The sequence below is a fragment of the Tribolium castaneum genome, chromosome 1 (assembly GCF_031307605.1).
Source record: "Tribolium castaneum strain GA2 chromosome 1, icTriCast1.1, whole genome shotgun sequence".
Taxonomy (NCBI): Eukaryota; Metazoa; Arthropoda; class Insecta; order Coleoptera; family Tenebrionidae; genus Tribolium; species Tribolium castaneum.
This window is the reverse complement of record NC_087394.1, coordinates 36,586,402-36,613,109: the sequence shown is the minus strand read 5'-3', so window position 1 is coordinate 36,613,109 and position 26,708 is coordinate 36,586,402. Positions and strand designations below refer to the sequence as shown.

General features: G+C 31.9%; 4 protein-coding genes and 3 non-coding genes across 10 annotated transcripts in view; 6 read left to right on the top strand and 1 right to left on the bottom strand.

The window, feature by feature from the left end:
* Nucleotides 1-26,708, bottom strand: part of LOC663089 (cousin of atonal) — a 117,726-nt gene that overhangs the window by 76,115 nt on the left and 14,903 nt on the right. The window lies entirely within an intron of this gene.
* TRNAG-GCC (transfer RNA glycine (anticodon GCC)) lies at nt 2,325-2,395 on the top strand. The gene has a single exon. It is a non-coding gene; the product is annotated as a tRNA-Gly (tRNA).
* On the top strand, nt 2,488-3,963 carry LOC107397752 (uncharacterized). Of its 3 annotated transcripts, none has more exons than XR_010335557.1 (3): nt 2,488-3,056; nt 3,109-3,193; nt 3,248-3,963. XR_010335557.1 is itself a non-coding variant. In XM_015979054.2 (3 exons), the coding sequence occupies exons 1-3, from the start codon at nt 2,792-2,794 to the stop codon at nt 3,902-3,904; spliced, it is 1,014 nt and encodes a 337-aa protein (XP_015834540.1). In that variant the 5' UTR covers nt 2,488-2,791; the 3' UTR covers nt 3,905-3,963. The 3 variants fall into 3 exon arrangements, 2 of the variants coding, with proteins under 2 accessions (XP_015834540.1, XP_015834539.1); XM_015979054.2 differs by having other exon boundaries at nt 3,102-3,193; XM_015979053.2 differs by having other exon boundaries at nt 2,488-3,193.
* On the top strand, nt 4,275-4,345 carry TRNAG-GCC (transfer RNA glycine (anticodon GCC)). The gene has a single exon. It is a non-coding gene; the product is annotated as a tRNA-Gly (tRNA).
* TRNAG-GCC (transfer RNA glycine (anticodon GCC)) lies at nt 5,621-5,691 on the top strand. The gene has a single exon. It is a non-coding gene; the product is annotated as a tRNA-Gly (tRNA).
* On the top strand, nt 12,224-22,100 carry CAH1 (Carbonic anhydrase 1). 2 transcript variants are annotated; one of them, XM_969229.5, is made up of 7 exons: nt 12,224-12,397; nt 15,383-15,417; nt 18,515-18,706; nt 18,760-18,878; nt 21,358-21,453; nt 21,506-21,727; nt 21,779-22,100. In XM_969229.5, exons 2-7 carry the CDS (start codon nt 15,384-15,386, stop codon nt 21,914-21,916), a joined length of 801 nt encoding a protein of 266 aa, XP_974322.1. In that variant the 5' UTR covers nt 12,224-12,397; nt 15,383; the 3' UTR covers nt 21,917-22,100. The 2 variants fall into 2 exon arrangements, with proteins under 2 accessions (XP_974322.1, XP_008190586.1); XM_008192364.3 differs by having other exon boundaries at nt 12,225-12,397; nt 15,380-15,417.
* LOC663195 (facilitated trehalose transporter Tret1) lies at nt 24,726-26,279 on the top strand. The gene is made up of 2 exons (XM_969253.4): nt 24,726-24,867; nt 24,915-26,279. Exons 1-2 carry the CDS (start codon nt 24,813-24,815, stop codon nt 26,231-26,233), a joined length of 1,374 nt encoding a protein of 457 aa, XP_974346.1. The 5' UTR covers nt 24,726-24,812; the 3' UTR covers nt 26,234-26,279.

The following is a 26,708-nucleotide window of genomic DNA, read 5'->3' as shown; positions in this document are numbered from 1 at the left end:
TGGTTACGAACGCAGTTTTTGGCAATTTTTAAACAAGTTATTTAGATCAAATAGTGTTAGATGGCTAAAAAACTTGTTGTCTTGTATATGTAATGCGATATCTAATAGTAGTACCTAGTAATAACAAACACACACACTTAAATACTTAAGTAAATAAGTATTTGAGGACCTACTGTAGTTATTCGACGAAATTTGTACTCAAATGTTCACAGTAAAGCACTAATAATTTTTTTTTCACATCACAAAAATTTTCGAATTGTTTTCAAAAGCCAAGCCAAAAAATGTCAGTAAGAATGTTTCACAATTACAAAACATACAAAGTGAATAACACAAAATAGCAAATAGTATTCTGAAGGTAAAGAGGCCTATTATATAAGTTAAAGCTTTTTTTAAAAAAAGCGCCCCTGTCCAATGTTACTAATAGTTCACGGTGAAATCCTAGATATGAATCCTATTTAATCCTTAATGTCCCAACAAGTTCTACATAAAATAAAAAAATCCCTCTCAACTATTCATAGGATTATTAAAAAGTAAAGTAAAAATTTTTATTTTCTTAAAATCTTTTTAATCGGTGATAATGATAACTGATAAGTATAACGAAGAAAGCGACCCAGTACTTTTATTCTTCCAGATTAAATTTAATTTTTTTAATAATCTTTTGATTTTCTTCTGAAACACTGACTGAATGGTGTTGCGAATGAAATAACGAAATAAATAAAAAAAATCAGATAAAATGAAAAAACTTACTTTTCTATTTTCGAACACACAATGGAAACGAGTTACATTTAGTAAATTTTTTTTCAAAAATACAAAAAAGCGCAAGAATCTAAATGAACCAAAGAATGTAAGCGATGTCAACGAAAAAGTTAGACCTGCTTTCTTCCATAAAAAAATTTGTTTTCCTAAAAATATTTATAAATTCCCAAGCTCTACCTTTATACTTTCTATAGTGAAAAACTGAAATCAACATACGCCTTGTTAAAAAAAGCAGATACGTAATAAAAATTGTACTTTGTTATTTTCATTTACATTGGATTTCTCTATTTATTTAGAGTTCAATGATTTCTTTTTTCTTTTTGGTAAACTATTCTTAACTTTCAATTTCCAATTTTCATTCTAATCAGCGACTTTTGGTAATTTTCTGCCTTTCTAACGTTTCCTAACATTAGATATAGCTACTTTTTGCACTTGCTGTAAAGAATATTGACTCGAAAAAGCTAGGAATATTAAAATACAATTTTTTAGTGGTGCATTTCTAAATGACAAAATAAAAATGTTCATAGAAAAGATTGACAAAATCCAGGCTGCTACAGATTTTCTTTCAAATTTATTAGGTAATATCTCCAACTTTTTTATGTTTCTAACTATTAGCAAAAACTATAAGGTAATTTTTACAGCAATTTTTCTCTTCTAATTGGTACATTTTTTAGTATTATACAGCGTGCTCAAAAACTGGCGCACCAGTTGGCACCAGTGGCGCACACCAGTCAATGGTGTGTGGTAGAGAAGTGGTTACATATAAAGGTAAAAATAGTAAAAAAATTTTTGTATTAAAGTTATTGATAAATAACTAATTTTAGGTAAATGATATGTGGCAACGTTGTCTAACAGTCATGATCGCAATAGAATTTGATCAACAATAAAAATAAATTATTTTTGAAAAAGTTTCCTAGGAAATAATTCTCAGTGTTGACACATCTACACATTGTGATTTTTTGGATGAATTTTAATTTTTTTAAATTAAAAAAACTGCAAAAATCTGATAGTAAATTTTAAAATAATTATTCATCGTTTTGTTACGGAACGATTACCTGGTATGAAACATAAAAACATAAAAAAATAATGAAAACTAAAGAAGTTAACACAATAAGTTTCTAGCTCCAGGTTTTTTAAAATATAACTTTAGGAATTTTTTCAACATTTTTCCCGTAATCTGCACTTGCTTCTCAATAACGTACCACTGAGTTGGTGCGCCAGTTTTTGAGCACCCTGTATATTTATTATCGCTATTCATACATTTTTTGTGTTCTCTATTCCTATTCTATTCTGTTTCTATTCTTTCTTATTGTTTGTTTTTAATTTTTTTCCCATTTTTTTCTCTTAATAATTTGCTTTATTTGTGTCATCAAATCAAAATATTTTGCTAGTTGTCATTCTTTTCCTGCTCCATAATCTTTTAGTTTGTTTGGTTACTGTTTTATTGTTTCTCTGGTTCGTTCTATTAATGTCTCCCTTTCTTACTTACTAGTTATTTCGTGTCTTATTTATAAAAATCTAGCTCAAATGCCGCCACTGAGCTCAACGAGGATAATTTTGTTTAACAAGCATCGGTGGTTCAGTGGTAGAATGCTCGCCTGCCACGCGGGCGGCCCGGGTTCGATTCCCGGCCGATGCAAATCCTTTTTTTTTTTTCATGGAACTTAAGTTTTGCAACATGAAATTATTAAAAATTATTTTTGAAATAATATCTGGTGATTAGGCAAATAAAATAGTAATTTTTGTATTAAGTGCGCGAAATGAGTGTTTTTTTAATGGCGCCTGAGAATGTTATTTTAGTCGAGACCGCCAGGTCGAGACCTAAAAGACATTCGAAGGCGCCATTAAAACATGAATTTCGCCACGAAATACAAACAACGTTTTTTCTACAGCCTCCAGATGAAGAAAAAAGTAACAGAAATTAGTTGGAACAAAATGGTCTGATAAATCGAGTTGCTTGCATGGTTACGATGATAAATAAAAGTGATAGTTGCGAAAAATTTGTCACAATAGGTATTTTTGTTGAAGAAGTGTGATGGATTTTAGCAGCGAAAACGAAATAGATGCAATTGCAAGCGCGGCAGTGTCGAATCTTTTGCCTGCTAAATCAAGACCGCAGTACGAAAAAACGTATCTTCAGTTTCGGCAGTGGTGTTCTATGAAAAAGATTGATCAAGTAACGGAAAATGTTTTGTTGGCGTATTTGGAAGAAAAGTCTACCACCTTAAAGCCACCAACACTCTGGGCCCTTTATGCGATGTTGAAAGCCACCTTAAACGTTAAAGAGAATATCGATACACGTAAGTTTCCGAAGTTAGTGCCCTACCTGAAAAGCAAAAGCGTAGGTTACAGAAGCAAGAAGTCGCAAATTTTAGACAAAGAAGACATTAGCAAGTTTATTAATGAAGCAGATGACAAGATATATTTACTGATGAAGGTAAACTTATCATATTAGTGTAATACAAATCAAAACAACTCGTTTTATTTATAGACTGTGCTAATTTTGGGTATATCGGGAGCCCTTCGACGTGAAGAATTAGTTAAAATGAAGCTAACTGACATAGAAGATAAACAGTCTGTCTTAATTGTGAAGGTGCCTGATACAAAAACCCACTGCGAACGAATATTTACTGTTTCAAATTTAGAAAATATAGAAATTGTCAGAAAATATAGAGCTTTGCGGCCTCCACGGGCGACTAGTGACCGTTTATTTTTAAAGTATACCAACGGAAAATGTGTGAATCAAAATGTTGGAATTAACAAAATCGGAGAGATACCAAGTTTGATTGCAAAGTGGCTTAACAAAGACGAACCTAAAAAATATACTGGTCACTGCTTCAGAAGAAGCTCTGCCACTCTTTTGGCGAATGCTGGAGGTGATCTAATTTCAATTAAACGTCATGGGGGCTGGAGAAGCAGCACAGTGGCAGAAAGTTACATCGAGGACTCTTTGAATAATAAAATTGAAATTGCCAATAAAATTCAACCTTCTTCCTCCACAGAAGAAAACAAAATCACTCAACCTTCTACATCGGCTTCTTTTAATGGCGAAAATAACTTTCATTTACAAGCGTCTTCACTCAGGCCTCTGGGGATAAACGGGGGCACGTTTTCGTCATGCACATTTAATTTTCATATGTCAAAGTAAATATCTATTATTATTGTTTTGTAATATTGTTCTGTATAATTATAAAACCTTTAAAACTACCTCTCATTATCGATCCGTCTCTTCATTTCGGTTGCTGTTGATGTCTTTTCGTGTTACTAAAATTGTAACAGAAATAAGTTGGAACAAAATGATCTGAAAAATCGAGTTGCCTGCACAGTTAAAAAATATTATTTTTTCACTGTGAAACCGTGAAAAAATAATATTTTTTCACAGTGAAAAAACGTCAAACTTCGCGCATAGGTAACCATGCATAAATGTCACGATTTTTTGACGGCTGTAGAAAAAACAATTTTGAACACTGTGGGTCACTTGTAGATGATCAGTTGAGGTGTCGAATGTTGGAGATGTAGCATCGGTGGTTCAGTGGTAGAATGCTCGCCTGCCACGCGGGCGGCCCGGGTTCGATTCCCGGCCGATGCAATTATTTTTTTGTGATTGTATTTATTGAAAAAATTAGAAGATACACCTCTCTTGAAGCATTATTGATTCTGATTGATTACACCGGTCCTTATTTCGGATTACAACCGTTAATTTCACGGTTTAGTGATTTAAACAATTGTACGAATAATCGCGGGTTCATACAAAGCCCTATCTGAATGGACTCATCAGCACTATTTGCTTATTAGGAGCGGTATTGTTCCGATGATATGTTGATACGCTTAATTATTGTACATTCATCGCTAAGTGTTCTCGACGCACAAATCAAATGATCTAATTAAAGCCACTAATCGGCAAAAACAATCGCATTGGATTAACAACGGGTTACTTTTGGTTGGTAATAACACGTTTCAAAGAGTGATTTATTAATGTGAGAATGGCCAGCCCCACATTTATAACCGTTAAAAAATCAGCGAAAATTTTTACGATTCTTTGATCACCCGTCATTTCGCATTCCACTATCATGTTTATCAAATTTGTCACTGGTGATGATTATGAAGAATCAAACATATGGATCGCCAGGTTTTTATAACATCGTAAAATGTTCCTGTTTTTCCGAATTTATTAATCCCTGCAATAAAATCGGACGACATATGTTTTAAAATCAGAGTATGGTTTAATTGTTTTCTGTAGAAAAGTGTACCGTTACGGAGCGGCTACGTAAATGGATCGATTATTTTAATTAACATTGAGGTTAGAACAGATGTTCCTAAGAAATTAATATCAAAGCGCAAAGATGCTCTACAAAAACTTCCACTAAAGGACAACGAAATTCGACGCTCCTCAGGAATTAAGCGCGAGATCATGACGAGCTTTGTAATTAACAACAGTTTCTAGAGCTGTTACTGAAGCCAACAAAACAGATCAAGTGAGGAAAATCTCTAGTCCAGAATTTTTTTTTGCACCAAAAAAGAAAAAATCCTTTCTAAAGTAATTCAAAAGACATTAGCATTATTTTTTAAAGCAAGAAGCAGATAAATTAAGTAGAAGAATACTAAATACAATTCACATTTTGGATTCTTCTTTTAATTAACACTTTATTGAAGTCATTTCAACAATCTTACAAAAATCTCAAGTGTTTTTGCATAGTACGTAATGTGTACCGTTCTAGCATTGACAAACACAACAGAAAAATTGTTTCTTGAACGTCTAGAATTGAAATAACTTTCTTTTCTGCACAAATATTGGTAAAATAACTCAAAATTTAGCAAAATTGCTGGTTTTCTGGTTCAAGGAGGCGCTGTACCATCATCAACAGCATCGGTGGTTCAGTGGTAGAATGCTCGCCTGCCACGCGGGCGGCCCGGGTTCGATTCCCGGCCGATGCATACTTTTTTTTAACCAAAAAAATTGTACTTTTTAACTTTTATTAACCAATAAAAAAATATACCGTTCGTTCAGAAACGTTAAAATGACTAGAAAACCCAAATATATTAAAAAAATAAGAAAACAGAAAAAGACGGATCTATGCAGAAGACGACCAAAACAAAGAATTATTTTAATTTTTAATAATTTTTTTGAGAAACCGCGAATGTTTATAAATTATGTACTGAAAAAACCTGGAAATGTACACACAGAAGATAAAAAATTGAGGTTGAGCGTAATTACTAGGTGTTTATAATTTAATTTGTTGAAGATTGATTAAAATTGCTGAAAAAAAAGTTGATTTCAGCTCTCCTAATTTAAAGATTGCTTGATTAGAGCTTTGTACCGGAATAATAAATCTCGTAGATAAAAAAAAAATGGAACGAAACTTATTCATAAATCCAGTCAAAGTTCTGTGAGCAATAAAGCTCCACTTTTGCAAAACCAACACGTCCATAATACTCCATAAACCCCTCAATAGTGAATATTGAAAAAGCAGCTGGCGTCCATCGGCGAATAAATCACCTTCAACAACAGCTAATTGAATAAAAGTAGTTACAAGCAAGCGGAAGCGACCGACTACACAATATATCTCGTCGAATCAGGTGTATAATGGTGCAAAACACGACTGCAGGATAATGCGATTAAAGAAGCGAAGAAGCGATCTTTTTGTAGTGGCCTTGGCGTTTTTCGAGGCGCCTTTGTTATCTATCGCCAACACGATTGGACTCAAATATCGGGGGCCGCCGATTAATAATAATCAAGCCAGCCATATTTGGACGAAATTTTTGAAAAAAAAAAGTGTCATTATTCCTACCACTAATTATACACAACACAATCCGGCGCTAACGAGCTACGAGTGAAATAAAAACGCCATTATTTGACGAGAAAATTACGCACCTACACTCACTCTAATCGAAAATTGAAGACGGCCAGACTGTGATTTAATTGATTAATGAAAGCGGCAAACAGTTAGTTAGATTCTCCAAATAGAACGCAAGTTTTTGCGCCGCATTGTAACTTAGCTTTCCTCTCTGCGGGAGTCGAGTTTACATAATTACTTTCCCAACACGCAGTTTTAAGGGCTTTTCTTAAAACACAAAATTTTTTTTTGTTAAAATTGGAAATATTTGACAGTTTTGTTTAAGTTTCCTAATTTAAATAAGATATTTTTTTCAATTTTTTATTAGTATTTAGTTTAAAGTCTCTACTCAAATTTTTCGATTTCATAGATATTTTACCTAATAAATATATAAATTTTAGTTAATTGTGCGAAAAGTGGGTTTTCGTCAAAAAAATCAAATTATTTCAAAAACAAAACAGAATCAACCATTTTATTCACATCTAAAGCAAATTCCTGTTCTGTAAAAAAAGACTGCCCTAAAACCGGTTCACTGGTGTCTCATTGGTCCCAGGAATAAATAATTGACCAATAAGAATATAAAAATCACCTCGTACTTGTTTATCTGGTGCACAAAAAATTGCAAGTCGATTGAAGCGCTTGTCATTGGATATGGGAGGGATATTGCACTCCCAACTGTAAAACAGACCAATCATAAGGCGTTCAAAACTGAACAAAAAGTTGTTTGATTATTTTGTAAATGTCGGCTAAGCCATCTAGAATTTCGTTGTTTTCTAAGAAAATTTCAAGTTTTCTGTTACACTTGGGTTCAAAAATCGTGGATAAATTGCGGATCGATTTGTTTTTGATAAAGATTAATTCTCGCAATTATTTCGTGTTCAAACTCAAACATTTCGCAAGTTTTTCAGCAAAAACTCAATTATTTCGCAAGATTCCTCCACAAAACTCAAAAATATACCAAATTTGGTCAAAAATTTTTATTTCTTCTTAGTTATTAACTTGGACATTGGAAATTTATGAGTTATGTTTTTAGTTAGACATTTTAATGATCTTTGAAAAAAAAATTGGGTGTTCCATTTAACTTTTTTAGGTTATTAGACTTTTAAACAAACTTCTTATTTTATTTTTCAATGTCATAGTTTCTTAGTGTTTCATCACACAGTTTTTAAGTTTATTCTCAGTATTTCCGTTTTCTGGTTTATTATTTTCCTATATTTCATATTTATTTCCTAAATTTTTCAATTTTTCGTCGTTTTAATGTCTTATAATTTCAGTTTTCCAATTCCTTAATGTTCTTCCTTTGCAGTTCCATAGTTTTTTAATTTATCACACACTTAAATCTACCGAATTTTAATCTTTATTTTTTAACCAGTTTTTAATTTTTTAGCTTTTCAGTCTCTTAGTGTATTGTTTTTTTATTCAGAAAGTCATGTTTCAATTTATTAGTGTTTCTCTTTTCTGAAAATTTACAAGCTCTTGCAAACTCAAATTATTACGAAAAAAACTTTAAAAAATGACTCACTTTCTTTAAATAAAAATAGCATAACAAAATTAGAAACAGTAGACCTAGAACTTGTGAAGCGATTAAATTCGTAAATAAATTGTAAATTTTTGTAAAATGCACTCCAGAAGTTGTGGAAAAATTAGTTAGTGACAAATTTTACGAAAAATTCTAAAAATAAAAATGTTAATTTATTGAATGAAAAAATATTAATAATGCAAACTATAATATGTATATTTATTATTCTTTCGTAAAAACGAACCAATTTTACAACAGCAAATTTGGAACAACATTAAGTTTCAACAGTTGATTAAATTCTGTCTTTTTGTATAACAGAGAATTTTAACTTTTTGACAAAACGTAGTTCATGTTGTTTGTTAGTTTTTATTTTTACTGTAGTAGGAATTAATAAAAAATGATTTTAATACCAACTTTTTCTCGCTTTCCTCTCTGCGGGAGTCTCGTTTAAATAATTAGTTTATCTTCACCCATCAGCCTGATGTTTATGCAAAGTCACTCCAATCCGCTACAATTTAACACAAACACCGAATGCAATAAACGTTCGTTTACTACATTTTTATGACACTTCCTCAATCGCATTCATTAATAATACACAGTTATGACGATTCTAACAGTGAATAATTCATCTCTTGTCGCATTTTTCGCAATTAAGGCAAGAGCTTTGATGATTTCATCCGCCGATGACAATAATACAGACATCACCACCAGTAAAAAGAAGCACAACCGGAATTGATTCGAAAACATAAAATGCACGAATGGAATGCGATTTGAGAAAATTCCTCGAGGAAACTTTTGATCGCTCAAAGGAAAAAAAAACAGTCTATAAACGTCCAAGCTCAACATGAACGCCGTAAATAAGCAGGAAAATAAAAAGAAAAACTCTTAATAGTCTTAATGCAAACATAGATAGAGTTGCATTGAACTGTTTTCATTTTTTCTCCAAACAATTACGCGATTAAACATACACGAGTGTATAAAGAGTTGCCTGAATGCCGGGCGTTGAGTGTTTTAACTGTCGCTAATAAATAGCTTCCGCATTTTATGGTGTAATAAAATCGCGATTATGTTGCCGAGATGAAGCTTTTATTCGGGCTCGTTTAACTGTTTCCTTGATAAATGGCAACAATTACTTTTAGTAGGTTTTGATCGACACCTACGTGCATTCTTCGGCGGATAATAAGCAGGTGAAAAAATACATCCAGTGAAAAGCTACGTCTTTAAATATATATGAGTTATAATAAGACAGCTCAAGGCGTGTCCCACTGACAAGACCATAACGAGGTCGAAAACCAATTAAATTACCGAGACGTACTACGTATACAAACAAGTGTTCACTAATTTAATGAAAATCAAACTGTTTTTGCCACAACATGAGGTGGAGGCGTTTTATTTACTTGCCCCACATAAAAAGTTCATTAACTCACAAAATTCGCATTAATTGTTGATTTGAAACCAAAACAGAACAAGGAAGACAAGTTGGCTGTTCATGGTTGTAGCCTACTTTTAAAAACCTTGAAGTGGCAACCAGTAATACATTTGAACCAACTGACATTTCTTTTTGGGAAATTAGTATCTAAGTACTTTTAAAGAATTTGAAATAAGAAATTTTACATTTAAAAGTGATTACCAATAGCTTATCCGTTAATTATCTGAACTAATAGAGAATTAGTTATGTCAATGTAGATGTGGAGTTACGAGCCAAGGTTAAGCCTGATCATGATTAATGTAAAAAAGACACTTAATGAAATCACAATGTTTGAGACTTGGCAAACATTAATAAAAAGCCTTGACAAATTAAAAGTTACAAATAAGCAAAATAAATACGAAAAACGTGAACCAAACATTAAATGGAAATAGTATAATCAAATAAAATCAAATCATTTAGCAAACGCATTAAATTTCTTTTTTTGCATAATGATAATTTAATTTTTTATGACTTTCTGCAGTGCTCATTTCCTTCCCATAAAACACCCACAGAAGTTCTGAATATTCACTTTCTAGCACTCTTGAAAGAGAGAAAACAAAATTCTAGCTTCTAAAAATAAAATTCTCTTAAACACTGTCATGTAGCCGATTGTATTAATGGAAATATTATTGGAAAAAAAATTCTTTGGTTTACTGAAGTATGATAAAAATCTAGAAAAATTTATAATTATAACCTACAAAAAATAATAAAGCCCAGTTTGGATAGAATTTGTTGCACCCTGACATTTTTTTTTGTTTTAACACCCTGTATAAAATCAAAGCTGTATGAAAAAATCGGTGTTTGTAATTTCAGCATTTGTGATAACTGATAAATCAAAATTCCGAGCTTTTAATTAAAAAAAAATAAAAAAATTACGCTGACCTGACCTGACCTGACTTGGGAAAATTTACTAATAACTCTCAGAATTGTTGAAAAAAATATTCAAAAATAGATATTACTTAGTGGTTTTACGTTACGTTACGTTCTAGTTCAGTCTTAAGATCAATGAGTATTTTTTTATATTTTCTGAATCGTAATTCGTAACTACAGTAAAATATCTTTCATCCAAATTTTTTATGGCATTTTTTGAGTGTTCTCAGCCAAAAACGCCCAATTTTTGCCTTTTTCAAATGTTATAAGTGCGTTTTAAAGTTAAATATACTTTCTTTCGAAAACTTTTGCACAAACTGACAAAACAATCACTGAATTATATCAAAATTTATGTTATTTCTGCTGGTTTCACTTAATAATATACCTCATTTTAAAAACAGAAATTGAAAAAAATTGACAAAAGTGGTGCGTTTTCAAACAATTTTGTTTATTTTTTAAGATATTGCTAAAATAACCCGAAAATCACCAAACTAAAGTGATATTATAATTGTACAAGGAGATCAAAAATATTATGAATTAGAGCAAGCTGTGCCTACAGAACTTTCGCCACATTCTAACCGTTTATTTAAGACCGCACTTTTGAGATTATGTTGACTTATGCTGATTTTACATTAATTATAATGTGGCTAAATATACACTGCACTTTCAAGGCTTGCTCTAATTCAGAACAATTCCGATCTCATGTTATCTTATTTACTATATCGAGCGCTTCACATTCAGAAACGCAAACGTCTCTTAAAACAAGTCAAAAAATCGTCAAAAATTGTCTTATTTTTGCCTTTCTCGAGTTTTTAAGACAAAAAAAATTGTTATAACTTATCGAATTAGATCAAAACTGTCGTCATTCTAGCTAGTTTTACCGAATTTCGTTTGTTTTGGAAAGCAATGCGTCAAAAAGCCACAAAATTTGAACAAAAATGGCGCGTTTAGTAACATTTTTTTGAATTATTTCTTAAAAACAAACCAAAAAATTCATTAAAAGTTATGTATTATTTGTGCTTTTTCGGACGTCTTACGCAAAAAATCAACAAAAAGTGTAATTTTTACTTTTGTTAGGACACGCTGTATAATGTAAAAATTGTTTCAATAGACTTTTCTTAAAAGTCGGTCTTTAGAGTTTCAAATTAAAATAAAAGACCAGAATTGTTAACCAGAAATTTGGAAAAAATGTTCAATTTTTGGAATTTTTTATTTTTTTCGAATTAATTTCACCTCTGTAACTCTAAATTAACTTTGTAATTAGAAGCTCATGACTGTTATTACTTTTCATTCCCGGTCATTTTAGAAGAAAATCAACAAAATAAATAAATAATAGCACAATAGACCTGAGTGTCCTCACGCAAACCTGGACAAAATAACAGAGCAATTTTGCGACCTTCCTTAAGCTTGCACACTTTTCTGGGAAAATGTGGTAAAACAATATCGATGTAGAAAACTGACACGCAATTAAAAAACTGTCCCTTTCCATTAACAAATCGATAAATGGACAAAAATTAATGTTTATGGTTTAATTTATGAATCGACTCTTTGTCCGAAAACTGGCAACGTGCGAGTAATAACAAATCTGCAAATCCTCAAAATATTAATAGAAGCAGCGAAGCGAACCGTCAAAAATACGGAATAGTATGTAGTTGGGTCAAGGATGGGACTGAAAGTCCCTCATGCAAGACAATAATAATAATCGATAGGTGTCCCTTTGGGTGCGATGGGTTCATTGGAGCGCGGTCAAGTCGATGGTCATCACCACCGACACAACTTGTTCATCGGAGCTTTGCTTGCTGCAGTGGGCGAGTGGGGGGAGTCTGCCTGCCTGCCTCAAACGTAAACTGAGAGCAGCTTATTTGAGATTTATTAGTTTTGTACTGCTTCGATTCAGAGAGAAGTGCACACACCTGTTGTGGATTTTGGTGCTGGATTTTTTTTGTAAAGGTGAGACAACTTGCGGAGGAAATGGGCAATTTAGTGCTTGATTGGGTGAAATTTAATTTAGTGCTCAATTTTTGGATTGGAGGAGGTTTGAGTAAGTTTTGGTGGTCACAAACAATTAACTTAGGTATTGCAATATTTTTACAAATTTATTTTGATCTTTGATTTATGTATAATTTTCCAAAACAAATTTTTCACCTACAATTTTTTTTAATTTTTGAAGACTTTTGATAACTTACTAAACATCCTCTAAAACTTTTTTCAAGATTTAAACTAATTTTTGTTTTCATTTTTGAGTACAGGGTGAGTCTTCAAAACGTTTTTTTTACAATAGATATCTCAAAAACTTATGGTTGCACAGAAATTAGCATTCGTTGGTAAACACTCTATTTTTTCTCTATTCATGTGAATTTTTTCATAATTTTTCTACCTTTTCTAATCATAATACAATGTGTTTTTAAATGATTCTCATCTAGTTAACTTTGGAATTGGTTTACTTGTAAAAAAATTTATGCCGCTCTGCTCAATGGGCAATAAATGTCAAAACTGTCAGTAGTGAAATTTACAAATTGTCAATTAATTGATTTAAAAAAAATTCGTTAAAATGCAAATAAATTGTTACACTGTGCAAAAAATATTTTTATTAACGAAGCTTATTTCTGAATTGGTGACTTAATAAAAGAAAAATGGTAATTTCGGTGTCTAAATGCCTGTCATTAGTACTACAAAGCGGAATATCTGATTTTACATGGTAAATTCAGAGGCGACTAGATGAGAATCATTTAAAAACGCACTGTATTATTAAAATTTAAAAAAATATATTGGTTTTTAGTGTTACACTAAAATAAGGATACTTAAATAATGTTTTGGCATTTTTTTAATAAAATTTTTGCCTTTATTTGAATACTTAGTTTTTATTTAATTATCATCTAAAATGACATTATAAATAATATTTTTTACAGCAACTTAATATTATTAATACAAAATATTAATTAATTTCTTAATTAAAAGCAAACGCTGATTCCTCTACGTCTAGTGGTTTTTGGGACATAGTAAGACTCATCTAGTGTACAATTTTTTTTACCAAATATTTTTCTTTTTAAATTAAAAATTCTAGATCTCAAATATGATTCATTTTTATTAAAAAAAAATCTGAATTTTATCTACAAAATTTATAGAAATAAAGTATGCAAACGAAACGTTAAACATGAAATTCTAGTTTTGTTGGAATTTTGATGTTAAATAATCAAATCTCTCCCATTTTTTTTGATGTTATTTAATCTTACACATTTTTTTAAACACAGCTTCTGTTTACTTTTAAACATTAAATTTGAACTCAAATGTTTGGTTTTCTGAGTAATATTAAAGTAAAATGTATTAGTTACAATATTTTGTGATCAGATCAATCTTGTGATTGTTCATTCTTTGGACATTGACCTCAGAAAACTTAAGAAAAAAATTTGATTTGATAAATATTTTAATAATTCAAATTTATTAAAGCTGGGCGTTCTATTTGTTATTTTTTATTAAAAAGCTTAATTAGGTACTTAATCCAAAAATGTATACTTTTCAAACCTTCTATTTAAACTTGACTCAAAATTTTAAAAACAGTAATATTTTGGACCATTTATTTTTTTAATTTTTCGTTTTTTTTTGTATAAAAACTTCATATACCCACATAAAATTTTGATTTATCTAAATTGATTTTCAAAGCCTGTTTTAAAATTTTAGATCCAACAGCTTTAATAAGATTCACAAAAAAGCATTTAAAAGTAAATTTAAAAATAATAGTTTTTTTAAAGTTAAACACTAAATTCTTTCTTCATGAACCTCTAAATTCTCGAAATTATTAATTGAGATTGATTTCATTAAAAAAAATAGTTAAACCCACAATTCTGGATTCATTGAAATTTCGACTCGCAATGTTTTTAAACCTTTTGACAAATCTCAACAATTTAGTTTCCGAACACAATTTAATGATAACTTTGTCTTGGACTACAAACAGAAAAAACTCAAATATTAAACAGCCAACATTTATTGTGTCTTATTTTTCTTAATCTTTGATTTTTGTGTTTTCTGTAGAATAATTATGATGATTCAGTAGATTTTTTTGGGTTATTTAGCAAAAAATGCATTTTAATAAAGCAACTACAAAAGTATATATTGTCCTTACATACTAATTTTTTTCTTCAACATTGAATTTTGATTTTTTTAAAAATTTGAATAGAAAAATGTAAATAAATCTTTTGTCTTAAATCTGAAATTCTGCATTCGTTGGAATTTTGTTTTCAAACACAAGTTTAATTTTAACTCTGCCTTAAACTTCGAGTCAAAATTTTAAGCTTTTCATTGTTTATGTTAAGAAAAATAATTAAACATATACTAAACTAACTTAAAATAAATGAATTTGTTTAATAAATTTTCACAAAAATCATTTCATGTTTCAATTAAACAGCACATTTCAGAAAAAAAATTGTTTTTTTTTTAGTTTGGGTTTAAGATATTTATGAGTAATTTTAATATGAAAGTAAAATTCTAAAGTAAACTACGTAATTTCTCAAAACCATTTACGTAGAAAGCCATCACAAGGGGATTAAGAAACTGCATCAGAAAGATAAAAAATTAACGTGATTATGGGATAAATATTAAACTTGAATCTTGATAAATGCGTCAACGGTTGGTTTTACGTTAGTTTCCTAATCCCGATCAAAGTTAATGCCCCAGCGATTAATAAATATTACCCATTTCCATAAACACAGTTTTCATGTTAATTAACGAGAAAATTAACCACGATTTTAATTCTAATGGTCACGCGATTTCTTCAAGATTTTACTTTCTTCCAAGATTATCATCCTTGACTCGACCACTTTGCAGATATACGATCTTGGAGGCAAAGTGAAATCAGACCCAAAAAGGTCAAGACCAGAAACAACCAATTAAACCCTTTTCAAATAAACCTAACTATGATAAATCAATTTTTTGCAGCAGGATGTCAATCGATTGGGGTTACTCTCAATACAATGGTAAGTGTTTCCCGTCCCACTTTATCCCAGAATTTTGCGCAACTTTCTAACGCTGTTTTCTCGTCGTAATTCTGTTACGTAAACGTTGTTACGCTCTTACGTACACCAAAACAAAGCAATATTTTAGGCAAATTACCGGCCGGAAAAACACATTAACATGATTGCGGCCCTCGATTCTAGATCAAAAAAACGCTTAGCATATTCATAGAGGAAACGCATTGTTAAAGGGAATCAGCAAACGGAGGCGCAAGATATGGCCAGAGTCAAATTTTTATGGAAATTGCTACAATCAGTTTGTTTTACTCATTTTATTTGGCGCTAATTTACACGCAAATTGAAAGAAATGTGTTAATCTCTGCTGTCTGTTTAGCTTCACAATGAGAATTATGACTTGGCACGTACTCTACCGTGGAAATTAAGCCGTGTTGTTGTTTCGGGTTAATTAAGTGTGACAGATTTGGTTTTTTATCGGCTTTTCGAAACATATGGGAAAATAAATACTGAGGCGAGGAAATATGACAGATTTTAAAATAGATTTCCGCTAGAAAATATTTATTTAAACGTATAAATAGGACAAGCAGTCGCTTGAACGAGCAATTATATATTTTTCATAATTTTTCGTATTAAAAAATAGACTGCACTAGACAGTTTGTTGCACCCAATGGTTTATATTTGAAGTTTTATTGCAGAGATAGTTGAGTTGCGTCCAATTATTTCCACCCACAGTTTTATTTTTTTTTGCATGCTCAATGTGTACAATTATTCTTTGTACACAAGTTATATTTGGTCCAGTATTGAGAGTAAATGTGTTTACACTGATGCCAGATTTAACATGTAAGACGAAAAAATTTTTGCGTTGAAAATAAATAAGACAAGAGGCGGTGCGGAATAATTAACTGCAAATAAATCTTAATAATTAAGGTAGGCTGTACCTAACATTTGGTTTTTGGTTTTTACTATTTTATTAACAAAATTCAAGTATTATTAATAGTACTAGGAAAAAAATAACAGGCCTACCACCACTAAAAGTTTTATTCGAAAATATTACGTAAAACAAAAGATACTTTTCAAATATTTGTTATTTTTTTCAAAAATCGCGTTTTTGACAGTGTTTTGGTTCAAATTTTTTAATAAAATTTTGACGATCTGTAGATAATAAGTAGGTCTAAGTTGGGCCAAAAGGGCACTTTTGCATTTTGTTTAGTGTCTGAATTTGAGATTTTTGAAACTTGGTATTATAAAGAAGTTTTTTTCCTAACCCGACGTTTTTTCAGGATGAGACTTTGGGCAATTAAATACCTTCACAATGACTATTAGTTCGCAAAATTTCGTTAGAAAACATCTATTGGAACTTTGCGAAAAAAATTAAAATTTGGTGTAAATAAGCAAAATTTTAATTTTTCTTCAGCTTCACTTCAAAAATATATCTTCCAAACCCGATTTATTTGAACAATGCAATTTTACACAATTATGGCCCTAGATAATGTGTATTAATTCCCAAAATTTTGTTAAAAAAATTTGGCTACAACATTTTGAAAAAAATTTCGTTTTGGTAAGAAAGCAAAAATCAAATTTTTCATCAACTTAATTTTAAAAATTCATATCTTACGAACCAAATTTTTTTTCGAAATGAGATTTTGAACAATTACGTACTTGGATAACGACTATTAGCTCCCAAAATTTCGTTTAGAAATATCGCTCGAAACTTTGGAGAAAAATTCATGCTTGATGTAAGATAGCCAAAAGCTAATTTTCCATCAACTTCAGTTAAAAAAATTATATCTTCCAAACCCGACTTGTTTCAGCAACGAAATTTTATACCGTTATAGACCGAGATAATGTCTAGTAATTTCCAAAATTTCAATTAAAAACATTGGTTACTACAGGTTTGAAAAAATTTTTGTTTGTGTGATGAATTCTTTAACTACCTATGTGTTTCATTTGATAAAAATTTCCAAAAAATCAAAGTTTCAAAGACATCTAAATATAAAGTAAGACCGAATAGAATTTTTAAATAAGATTCTCAAAAAAAAATTCAACAAAAAAGTTGTAAAAAATTGTGTATTTTGTCATTTTCTATACGTTTATTGAAAAAAAAATCTTAAAATAGGTAAGCATTTAATTTTAAAAATATTTCTGCTTCTTAATTTTGAATTTTTTTACGATTTTGTGATTAATTTATTTTAAATTTAATAGTTAAACAAAAATTCGTGCTTTTAAAGACTTTTTCTTACTTTAAGAAACAAAAAATATTCAGAATAAACGTTTCAAAAATATTTTAAAAAAATCCATTAAAAAGACGATTGATTTGACACATTTTCAAAACTGATTAAATATGATTTCAGAAATATTTTTGCTAGTTGATTTTTAATTTTCTTGTGTACATGAATTATTACTATTATATTGAAATAAATAATTAAAAATAGAAGTAAGACAAAAATTACTTATTGTACTAACAAAGACTCCGTTTTTGTAAAAAAAAAATAGTCGGCTGATAGATCTTTCAAAGTTTGTAGAGTTATTACACGAATACGAGAATCAACAAAAGAAATAGAAAAAATTAGTTTTGACCATTAGTGAAGATAAAATGCTTGTTCAAATATTGGCTCCAATTGTAATAATTTTATCTAAATAAAAATATATCACGTTAGTTTCTAATTTGTATAAAATATTCAAACATGAAATTACGCCGAACTCGTAACCGCTTTGGAAAAATTTGACCTCAAACCTGAACAGTAAAATTATCACACAAGTATTAACAACATTATTTTATTGATTTAATTTTTTCGCATTAATAAACCCATGAACAATATTTCACAACCATCGAGGTTATAGTTTGACAAAAACAGATCACTGGCTATACAAAGACCCACTTTCGCTAATGTTTCGAAACGTGTCTGATCTTTCATTAATTGTTAAAAATCTGGCGTATATCACGCCTCCAATTAGTCTAACAAAGAGAGTCGTTTGTCGCTGGCAGCAAACCGCGACGAAATCGTTTATATGCAGATAATGACATTCAGCGAAGAACGATCATAAATCCACTTACAAACAGTCGTCAACTTGTGCTTGACATGCAAATTATTACGCTTTTCAGGGCCTGAAACGTGGGCCAAATGCTATCCGGAAGCAGCCGGCGATCGACAAAGTCCGGTTGACATTCAACAGGTTTGTATCAAAAGCTTCAACACGAACCGGAAGCTCACCTGGAGGTATGTTCCGGAAAATACAGAAGATGTCACTAATACGGGATATTGCTGGAAGGTGCACGTCAATGGGAAGGGCTCAGGTATTAGGTGTTTCAAATAAATTTTTAATTAAAAAAATATTTTTCCTTTCAAGAATTGTGTGGAGGTCCACTTGAAGGCAAATACATTTTGGAGCAGTTTCATTGTCACTGGGGTGAAACTAATGACCAGGGCTCCGAACACACAGTCAATGGACAAAAATTCGCGGGAGAGGTATATAGAGGGTGTCCCAGTAAGTTGGTACAGTACTTACATTTTTAATTGAAAAATAAAATAAAATCTATTTTTTTTAACTCACTCTAGGAAATTTTTATGGACTTCTATATATCTTAACAACCCACCAAAGTTGTTAAAAATCCACAAAAAGTCCAAATGTTCGATTTTTTGATGTTTGATTTTTTCAATTTTCGTCTCAGTTTCTGTCGATTTTAGGTCCTCGGAACATTTGTCGAGCAATAGCTCCGGAACTATTAGAGATAACCCCATGAAGTTTATTATCGTTGGAAAGCTCTTTAAATTATCTATTTTTTTCAAAAAAGATTATTGTTCTCCGAGTAATAGTTTTCGAGTAAATTGCTGCTAAATGCAAAAATTGGTAAAATTTTAAAAAATTCATAACTAAAAAACTATTGGGAATTTGACAATTTTCTCGATGCCAATCGATTCCCCGGATCATTTTGCATAGGTGTAGATCAAAACAGTTCCACTTTTTAGAATAGTTTAGCCGTAAATGAGAAAATAAAAAAAAGTTAACACCCCCCCCCCTTAAAATCGGTCAATTTTTAAAGTGTCTCAAAATTAAATGAAACCTATTCTATCTTATAGATTTTGATGTGCTCTTTACGATGGAGCAAACCGTTTTCTTCTAGCTCTTTTAGTTTGGCCGTAATCGGCGTTTGAAAATTGAAAATTTTTTTGCGAGATATTGCCTTGAGTCCCATGCCATTTTGTAGAGTTTTTTTATTCCGGTTGACCTCCATTTTTCCGTTTCTCGATATGTCTAATAGTTTCGCCGTAATTGGCGATTGAAAATTGAAAAAAAGTGAAAATGGAAATTTTTTTTGCGTTTTTCTCGGAAACTGTAAGACTTAGAGAAACGAACAAAAAACCATCTGATAGCGCTTAGTTTTATCTATTTTTTCGTCTAAACCCGGAGCCGCTACGGGCAACGGTTCCGGCTACAGAGGCGATCAAAGTTTTTCACTAAAAAAATTCATAAAAAAAAAAACTAAAAGTCGTAGAGCATTGCGGTTTGTTCGATTGAATTCTACGGCTCATTTTACATATTATATCGATTTTTCACAAGAATTAAAAATTTAAAATTTTTTGCCTAAATTTAGGGTGGCCATTTGTCATAGTGAAAAATTTTATTCATTAAAAAAATTCATAACTCGAAAACTAAAAGTCGTAGAGCAGTGCGGTTTGTTCCATTGGATTCGGCGGCTTTTTTTCTCTATTATACTAATTTTTCACGCAATTTAAAATTTTCAATTTTTTTGCTCAAATTTCCTAAGTATCTTCAAGAGGTGAAAAATTTTTTTTTTTTTTAACTAACTCTAGGAAATTTTTATGGACTTCTACATGTCTTAACAACCCACAAAAGTTGTTAAAAGTCCACAAAAAGTCCAAATGTTCGATTTTTTGATGTTTGATTTTTTCAATTTTCGTCGCAGTTTTTGTCGATTTTGGGTACCCGGAACATTTCTCTAGCAATAGCTCCGGAACTATTAGAGATAACCCCATGAAGTGTATTATCGTTAGAAAGCTCTTTAAATTATCTATTTTTTTCAAAAAAGGTTATTGTTCTCCGACTAATAGTTTTCGAGCAAATTGCTGCTAAATGCAAAAATTGGTAATATTTTTAAAAATTCATAACTAAAAAACTATTGGGAATTTGATAATTTTCTCGATGCCAATCGATTCCCCGGATCATTTTGCATCGGTATGGATCAAAATAGTTCCACTTTTTAGAATAGTTTAGTCGTAAATGAGAAAATAAAAAAAATTAAAAAAAAGTTAACACCCCCCCCCTTAAAATCGGTCAATTTTTAAAGTGTCTCAAAATCAAATGAAACCTATTCTATCTTATAGATTTTGATGTGCTCTTTCCTATCTAAAAAAGCGTTTTCTCCTAGCTCTTTTAATTTGGCCGTAATCGGCGTTTGAAAATTGGAAAATTTTTTGCGAGATATCGCCTTGAGTCCTATGCCATTTTGTAGAGTTTTTTATTCCGGTTATTTTCCATTTTTCCGTTTCTCGATATCTCTAATAGTTTCGCCGTAATTGGCGATTGAAAATTGAAAAAAAGTGAAAATGGAAACATTTTTTTGCGTTTTTCTCGGAAACTGTAAGACTTAGAGCAACGAACAAAAAATCATCTGATAGCGCTTAATTTTATCTATTTTTTCGACCAAACCCGGAGCCGCTACGGGCAACGGTTCCGGCTACAGAGGCGATCAAAGTTTTACACTAAAAAAATTCATAACTCAAAAACTATTTGGAATTTTGCGATTTTCTTAACGCCAGGCGATTCCCCGGATCATTTTACATAAGTTGGAATTAAAATAATTCTACTTTTTTGAATAGTTTTGCTGTAACTAAAAAAATAAAAAATCGTAAATTGTACCAACTTGCTGGAACACTGTATAACTTAATTTTAATAAACCAAACCCTAACAACTTTCACCCTTCAGCTCCACCTCGTCCACTGGAACACCACCAAATACCATTCCTTCTGCGAAGCAGCCAAACACCCTGACGGTTTGTGCGTCATCGGCGTTTTTCTTAAGGTAATTCCCCCAAAAAATTTTAAACCCCTGTTACATAAACTGTATGTTCCAGGCCGGCAAACGCCACCCGGAATTGGACAAAATCACCGCACAATTACCTCGGGTGGAATACAAAGGGCAAAGGGCGAAAATAGGAGTGCCTTTAAACCCAGGTTTGTTCATTCCTGAAGAAAGTGGTTATTACACTTATCAAGGGTCGCTCACAACACCCCCGTGCTCAGAATGCGTGATTTGGATCGTTTTCAAAGAACCGATCGAAGTTTCCCATGAACAGGTGTGTTTTCAAAACAAAAAAGAACGAGACCAATTTTTAATGATTTTCTAGTTGATGGCGTTCCGGAATTTGAAATGTTACTGTGAAGAGGAGAAATGTCCCTGTGATGAGTTTCAAGGCTTTGTGAAGAATAATTTCCGACCGACTTTGCCGTTGGGAAAACGAGAGATTAGAGAATGTCGACAATAATGATAACGTTTCAGTATTTTGCGATTAGTTCCTTCCTGTGATTGTAGGCTGGTGTGATATGGGTGCGAGAGCACTGGTGCCTTAAATTGTTATATTTATATGAACTACGAAAGTATTATGTAGGGAAATATTTTTAGACCAGTCGTTGTAAAACACTGTTTAATAAAACGTACCGCAATTTTAATGATTTTTTTCTTGTAAGAAATAAAAATAAATCCTTTCATCTTTAATTTTTGCGCCAACTGGGTTACCAAGGTTCTAGAGCTGCCAACATAATACTAATTGAAAGTTTATTCAAGTTATAGACAAAAAAAACACAAGTGTATTGTTAGTTGCATATCATCAAGTTTGTAACGAAAGTAATGAATAAAAACTGTTCAAATAATACTCATTGAGGCAAACAAAACCAATTTAAACGTACAGGGTATTTCCAAAATTTGCTACAATATAAACTTATGTTTTTATTATATTTTATTGATAATTTAATTTTTTTAACAAAAACACGCATTTTAAAAAAAATATTACATGAAAAGTAAAAATCTCAGAAAAGTAGAACTTTCGCCACTTTAAAGAAAAAAATTCCAACTTAAAGAATTTATTATTTATTTTAGCTTAATGCAGTCAAGAAGATAAAAAATGGAGAAGTTTGTTGCAAGTTGAATAACATCAAAAGTTTAAGTGGAACACCCTATTTTTTATTTTTGCATCTAAAAAACCTTTAAATTGTCTCTCCAAAAATATTAACAGTTAAGTGTAAAATCAAAGTCTTTTCAAAAATTTTTTAAATTTTGCCTACTTTTCACTCTGTTATTCTGCGTCTAAATCCTTGGTTCGAAGAAGGACTTTGTATATTTTTGCGCTGATTCAAGCCAGATGTTTTAAAGTAAGCAGTCTTAGGAAGCACTTGTAATAAATTTAATTAAACAAAATAATCAATAATATAGTACGTTTCCTTGTTTTCCAAATTCTTGTGTTTGTAAATTTGGACTTAGCACAGTTCCAATCGGTCATTACTACCGAAAACAAAATGATTCCTCTTCCTTTTCGTACATCTGGCGTGTTGGAAGACATCCAACTGTGGTTCATTTACGGAAGCTGCCAAACATTTTGAGTTATTCTTAGAGCAAAACAAAAAGAGGCGACTTTTCACATTATTTTATTGTTTACACGAATGGCAAATTTATAACTGGGCGTCCGAACGCGAAATTTAATTAAAATTAGAACAAATAACAAGTTCAGTGAACTTGACATTGCCACAGAAGTAAATAAAGAAAAAAAGTTGAACATAAACATGTCCTGACGAAAAAAAATAACCACGTTAGGCAACATTTTTATACAAAATTAATATTTTTTCTAATTCAATATAAAAAAATCATTATTTTAAGTGAAACCCGCTTCTTGAAAAATTATTTTTAAAGCACTTTGTGTTGTGTTTCTTCCTCAAACTTTTCGCTTTAGATTTAATCATTGTCCTCGAATTCACTCAAACATATTTTAACATATGACGAGGTCTTTCTTATTAATCCTTCATATTTTTTAAGTAGGTAGTTAACATCTTTGTATGCAGCTGAATCCGTGCCAAAGACACTGCCAATGACTTTAATATCTATTTTAATGTAGACTGCATTATCCATGATCAAAAACATTCCTTCAAAAAAAACACAATTTACCAAAATATGACGTCAATCAAAAATTGCAAAACTTGTATTTTTTAGCCACCATTAAAATACCTACTTTTCCTTTGAAAAAAGACCAACAGTTTTTCGCTTTTCAATTGTACAGTGCGTTCTAAAAGTCTTTAGATCAACTCTTGCTGTGAAATTTTGAACGTAGGTATGTTGATTTCTTACGATTAGTACATACGAAGATACTGGCGTTGTAGCTCGTTTGACACTTCAACAGAATAAAACGATAGCCTATCAAAGACAATACAAATCTAGCAATCTAAATTCCACAGCAAGAGTTGATCTAAAGACTTTTTAAACCACCGTATGTATTTAAAAAATTATTTTATCTAAATTTTGTCCTTACAGTCTAGTGACACAACTAAAATCCAACATCAATCAATTTCATTTCAAATAAGGTAATATCTACAGGGTTATTCAATTATCTCCGCGCCTGACCAGGTACAAGGTGAATAAACCTGTATATTTGAAAAACTATTTTTTTATATATCCTATTGTTATTGTTCGGTAAGCTGTTCGATGGATACCACATAATTTTTATTTTAAAATGTAGTTATTTAAAACTTATGTAAAATGGAAAAAATGGCACATGTGTGGAAGACAAGAACAAAAACCCACAAAAAAATTAACAACTTCAGATTCATTCACGATAACTTATTTTTTTCCACTTGATTTCTTAAGCTTTAGCGCATCTTTTGCAATAAAAGCGAACTTGGAGCCGATATTCCAGCGCTTACTACAATTTTCCGAAATTGACAAACTACAAGTTCCAATAACTCAATTTTTTCAAACGCAGCACACTATATTTTAGTACAAGATATGTCATTAACTCATTAATTAATTGATAGATTAATTATTGCAGAAGTTATTTGTTTGGGTAAGTAGTTGAAAACCGATGATAAGATGATGAAAATGTAAATGATTTCACTTTTCCAACAAAAAACAACGCAAAAAAGCAAATTTTCACTTTTAAAAAGGTACTAAAAAATAGAGAAGATTTGATTAAAAAATATCTTTTAAAGAAATAATTAAAAAAAAATCGAAGGAACCCCCGAAAAGACCATTAACCCGTTCTTGATCCCACATCATCCAATCAATTAACACATGTCGTACTTTTCCTTGCGTCCATCTATTTAAGAGAGCCACCCGGAGTCAATTGAGCAGTTGTCCGATGATGCCAATTAACTCAACCAAACTCATGTGATACAAAAATGCAAATCTCGGTGCACAAGAACCGAATCTACCAATACATGGCCGCTCTCACAGGTAAAACCCTTCACACACATCACACTCTCAACCCCCACGTCCTCCAGGTACTTTGGGCATCGTCTCCAGCGAGATGCACTACGGCTGGCCCTCCCCCACACTCCCCATCCTCCTCAACGGCACCGACAAACTCCAAATGGACGAAACGGAAGGCTCCTGGCTCACGATCATGCCTCTGGTGGGCGCCATCCTCGGAGCCATCATCACAGGCCTGGTGATTGACATCCTTGGCCGAAAACGCCTCATTCTCCTGTCTTCAATCCCGTTTTTCATCTCCTGGATTACCATCGGCTTTGCGGAAACGTCGGTTTTGTTACACGTGGCGAGGTTTCTAGCTGGGTTAACCGATGGGTTATCCTTCACAGCGGTGCCCATGTTCCTGGGGGAGATTGCGGAACCCAGCATTCGTGGGCTCTTAAGTTCCATGTGTCCCGTATCCATCGTAATCGGACTCCTTCTAATCAATATTTTAGGGAGTTATCTCACTATTTCCACAACTGCGTTTGTTTCATCAATTATTCCGGTGATTCTTTTGGTTACGTTTGTGTGGATCCCCGAAAGTCCCTACTTTTTGCTAATGCGAGGTCGGTATGACGATGCCAGGTCAAGTCTCCAGAAATTCCGGGGAAGTACCGATGTTGAAACCGAACTAGAACGACTAGCCAAAGCTGTGAAGGAACAAAACGAATCCACCGGAAAATTTGTAGACTTGGTCACTTGTCCCAGTAACCGGAAGGCGGTTTTTATCGCGTTGGGGCTCCGGAGTGTGCAACAATTGACCGGAATCACAGCTGTGACTTTCTACTGCAAGCGAGTGTTTGAGAAAAGTAGCAACTTTATCGCCCCTGAAGTCGCAACTATTATTTATTTCACCGTTCAGTTGGTTTTGTCGGCAATTTCGTGCCTTATGGTGGATATTTCAGGCCGAAGGCCTCTCCTAATTATCTCACTAGCAGGCACAGCAGTGACGCTCCTAATCAACGGTACTTATCTCTACATCAAGAACTGCACTGAAGTCGATACCAAAGACTTTGATTTCGTTCTTTTGGCAACTCTTTTGTGCTTTATTGTAATTTTTAGCTTGGGCTTGCAAACTATTCCGTTACTTATCATGTCGGAGATGTTTCCGACCAATGTTAAGGCTTTCGCCCTGTGCCTGGCTGATGTTTATTTCAGTGTGATTGCAAGTGTGATTTCTAAGTTTTTCCACGGGACGAGTAACGCGTTCGGAATGCATGTGCCGTTTTATACTTTTACGGTTTGTTGTGTCTTTGGGTTGGTTTTTATCGTACTGTGGGTTCCCGAGACTAAAGGGCGAACCCTTGAAGATATCCAGCGGTTTCTCAAGGGGGAGATTAAAATGTAGGCTAAAGTGTGTCAAGTACAAATTGATCGAATAAAATTTTCTACAAGTTGTGTTTTTCATTTATAAATAACCTTGATGGTGGAAATAAATTCAGGAAGATTCAGTCGGTTGAAGGACGTTTATCGAACGAAAAATTACTAATTTTGTGTGATTATACAATTACTAATCATCATTTTAATTAACGGTAATGGGAGTGGTTATTTACTAGAGAAAATTCGGGTAATTCTAAAAATAGGCGAGAGATTTATTTTTGAATTATTTCCGTCAAGCAAGTAACAGGCAGATGTCCAATAATCTTCAACTAAATGTGTCACAATAATCAGTGGACAAAAGCCAGGAATTTCCACTGTGACGGCGCGAATTTAATGACGACATTTCTCGAAATCATAACGGTATAAATAGGTTAATTTTGCATTTGTTTGGAAACACAGACGCTTAGGTTGAACTTTATTGCTTCGTAAAGAAACTGCCAAAG

Coding starts and splice junctions, on each gene's coding strand:
- LOC107397752 (XM_015979053.2), top strand. CDS start 2,792: ATGGATTTTAGCAGCGAAAACGAAATAGATGCAATTGCAAGCGCGGCA. Junction 3,194..3,247: donor AGATATATTTACTGATGAAG/GTAAACTTATCA, acceptor TTTTATTTATAG/ACTGTGCTAATTTTGGGTAT.
- CAH1 (XM_969229.5), top strand. CDS start 15,384: ATGTCAATCGATTGGGGTTACTCTCAATACAATG. Junction 18,879..21,357: donor GACAAAAATTCGCGGGAGAG/GTATATAGAGGG, acceptor TTCACCCTTCAG/CTCCACCTCGTCCACTGGAA. Junction 21,454..21,505: donor TCATCGGCGTTTTTCTTAAG/GTAATTCCCCCA, acceptor TGTATGTTCCAG/GCCGGCAAACGCCACCCGGA.
- LOC663195 (XM_969253.4), top strand. CDS start 24,813: ATGCAAATCTCGGTGCACAAGAACCGAATCTACCAATACATGGCCGCT. Junction 24,868..24,914: donor ATACATGGCCGCTCTCACAG/GTAAAACCCTTC, acceptor CACGTCCTCCAG/GTACTTTGGGCATCGTCTCC.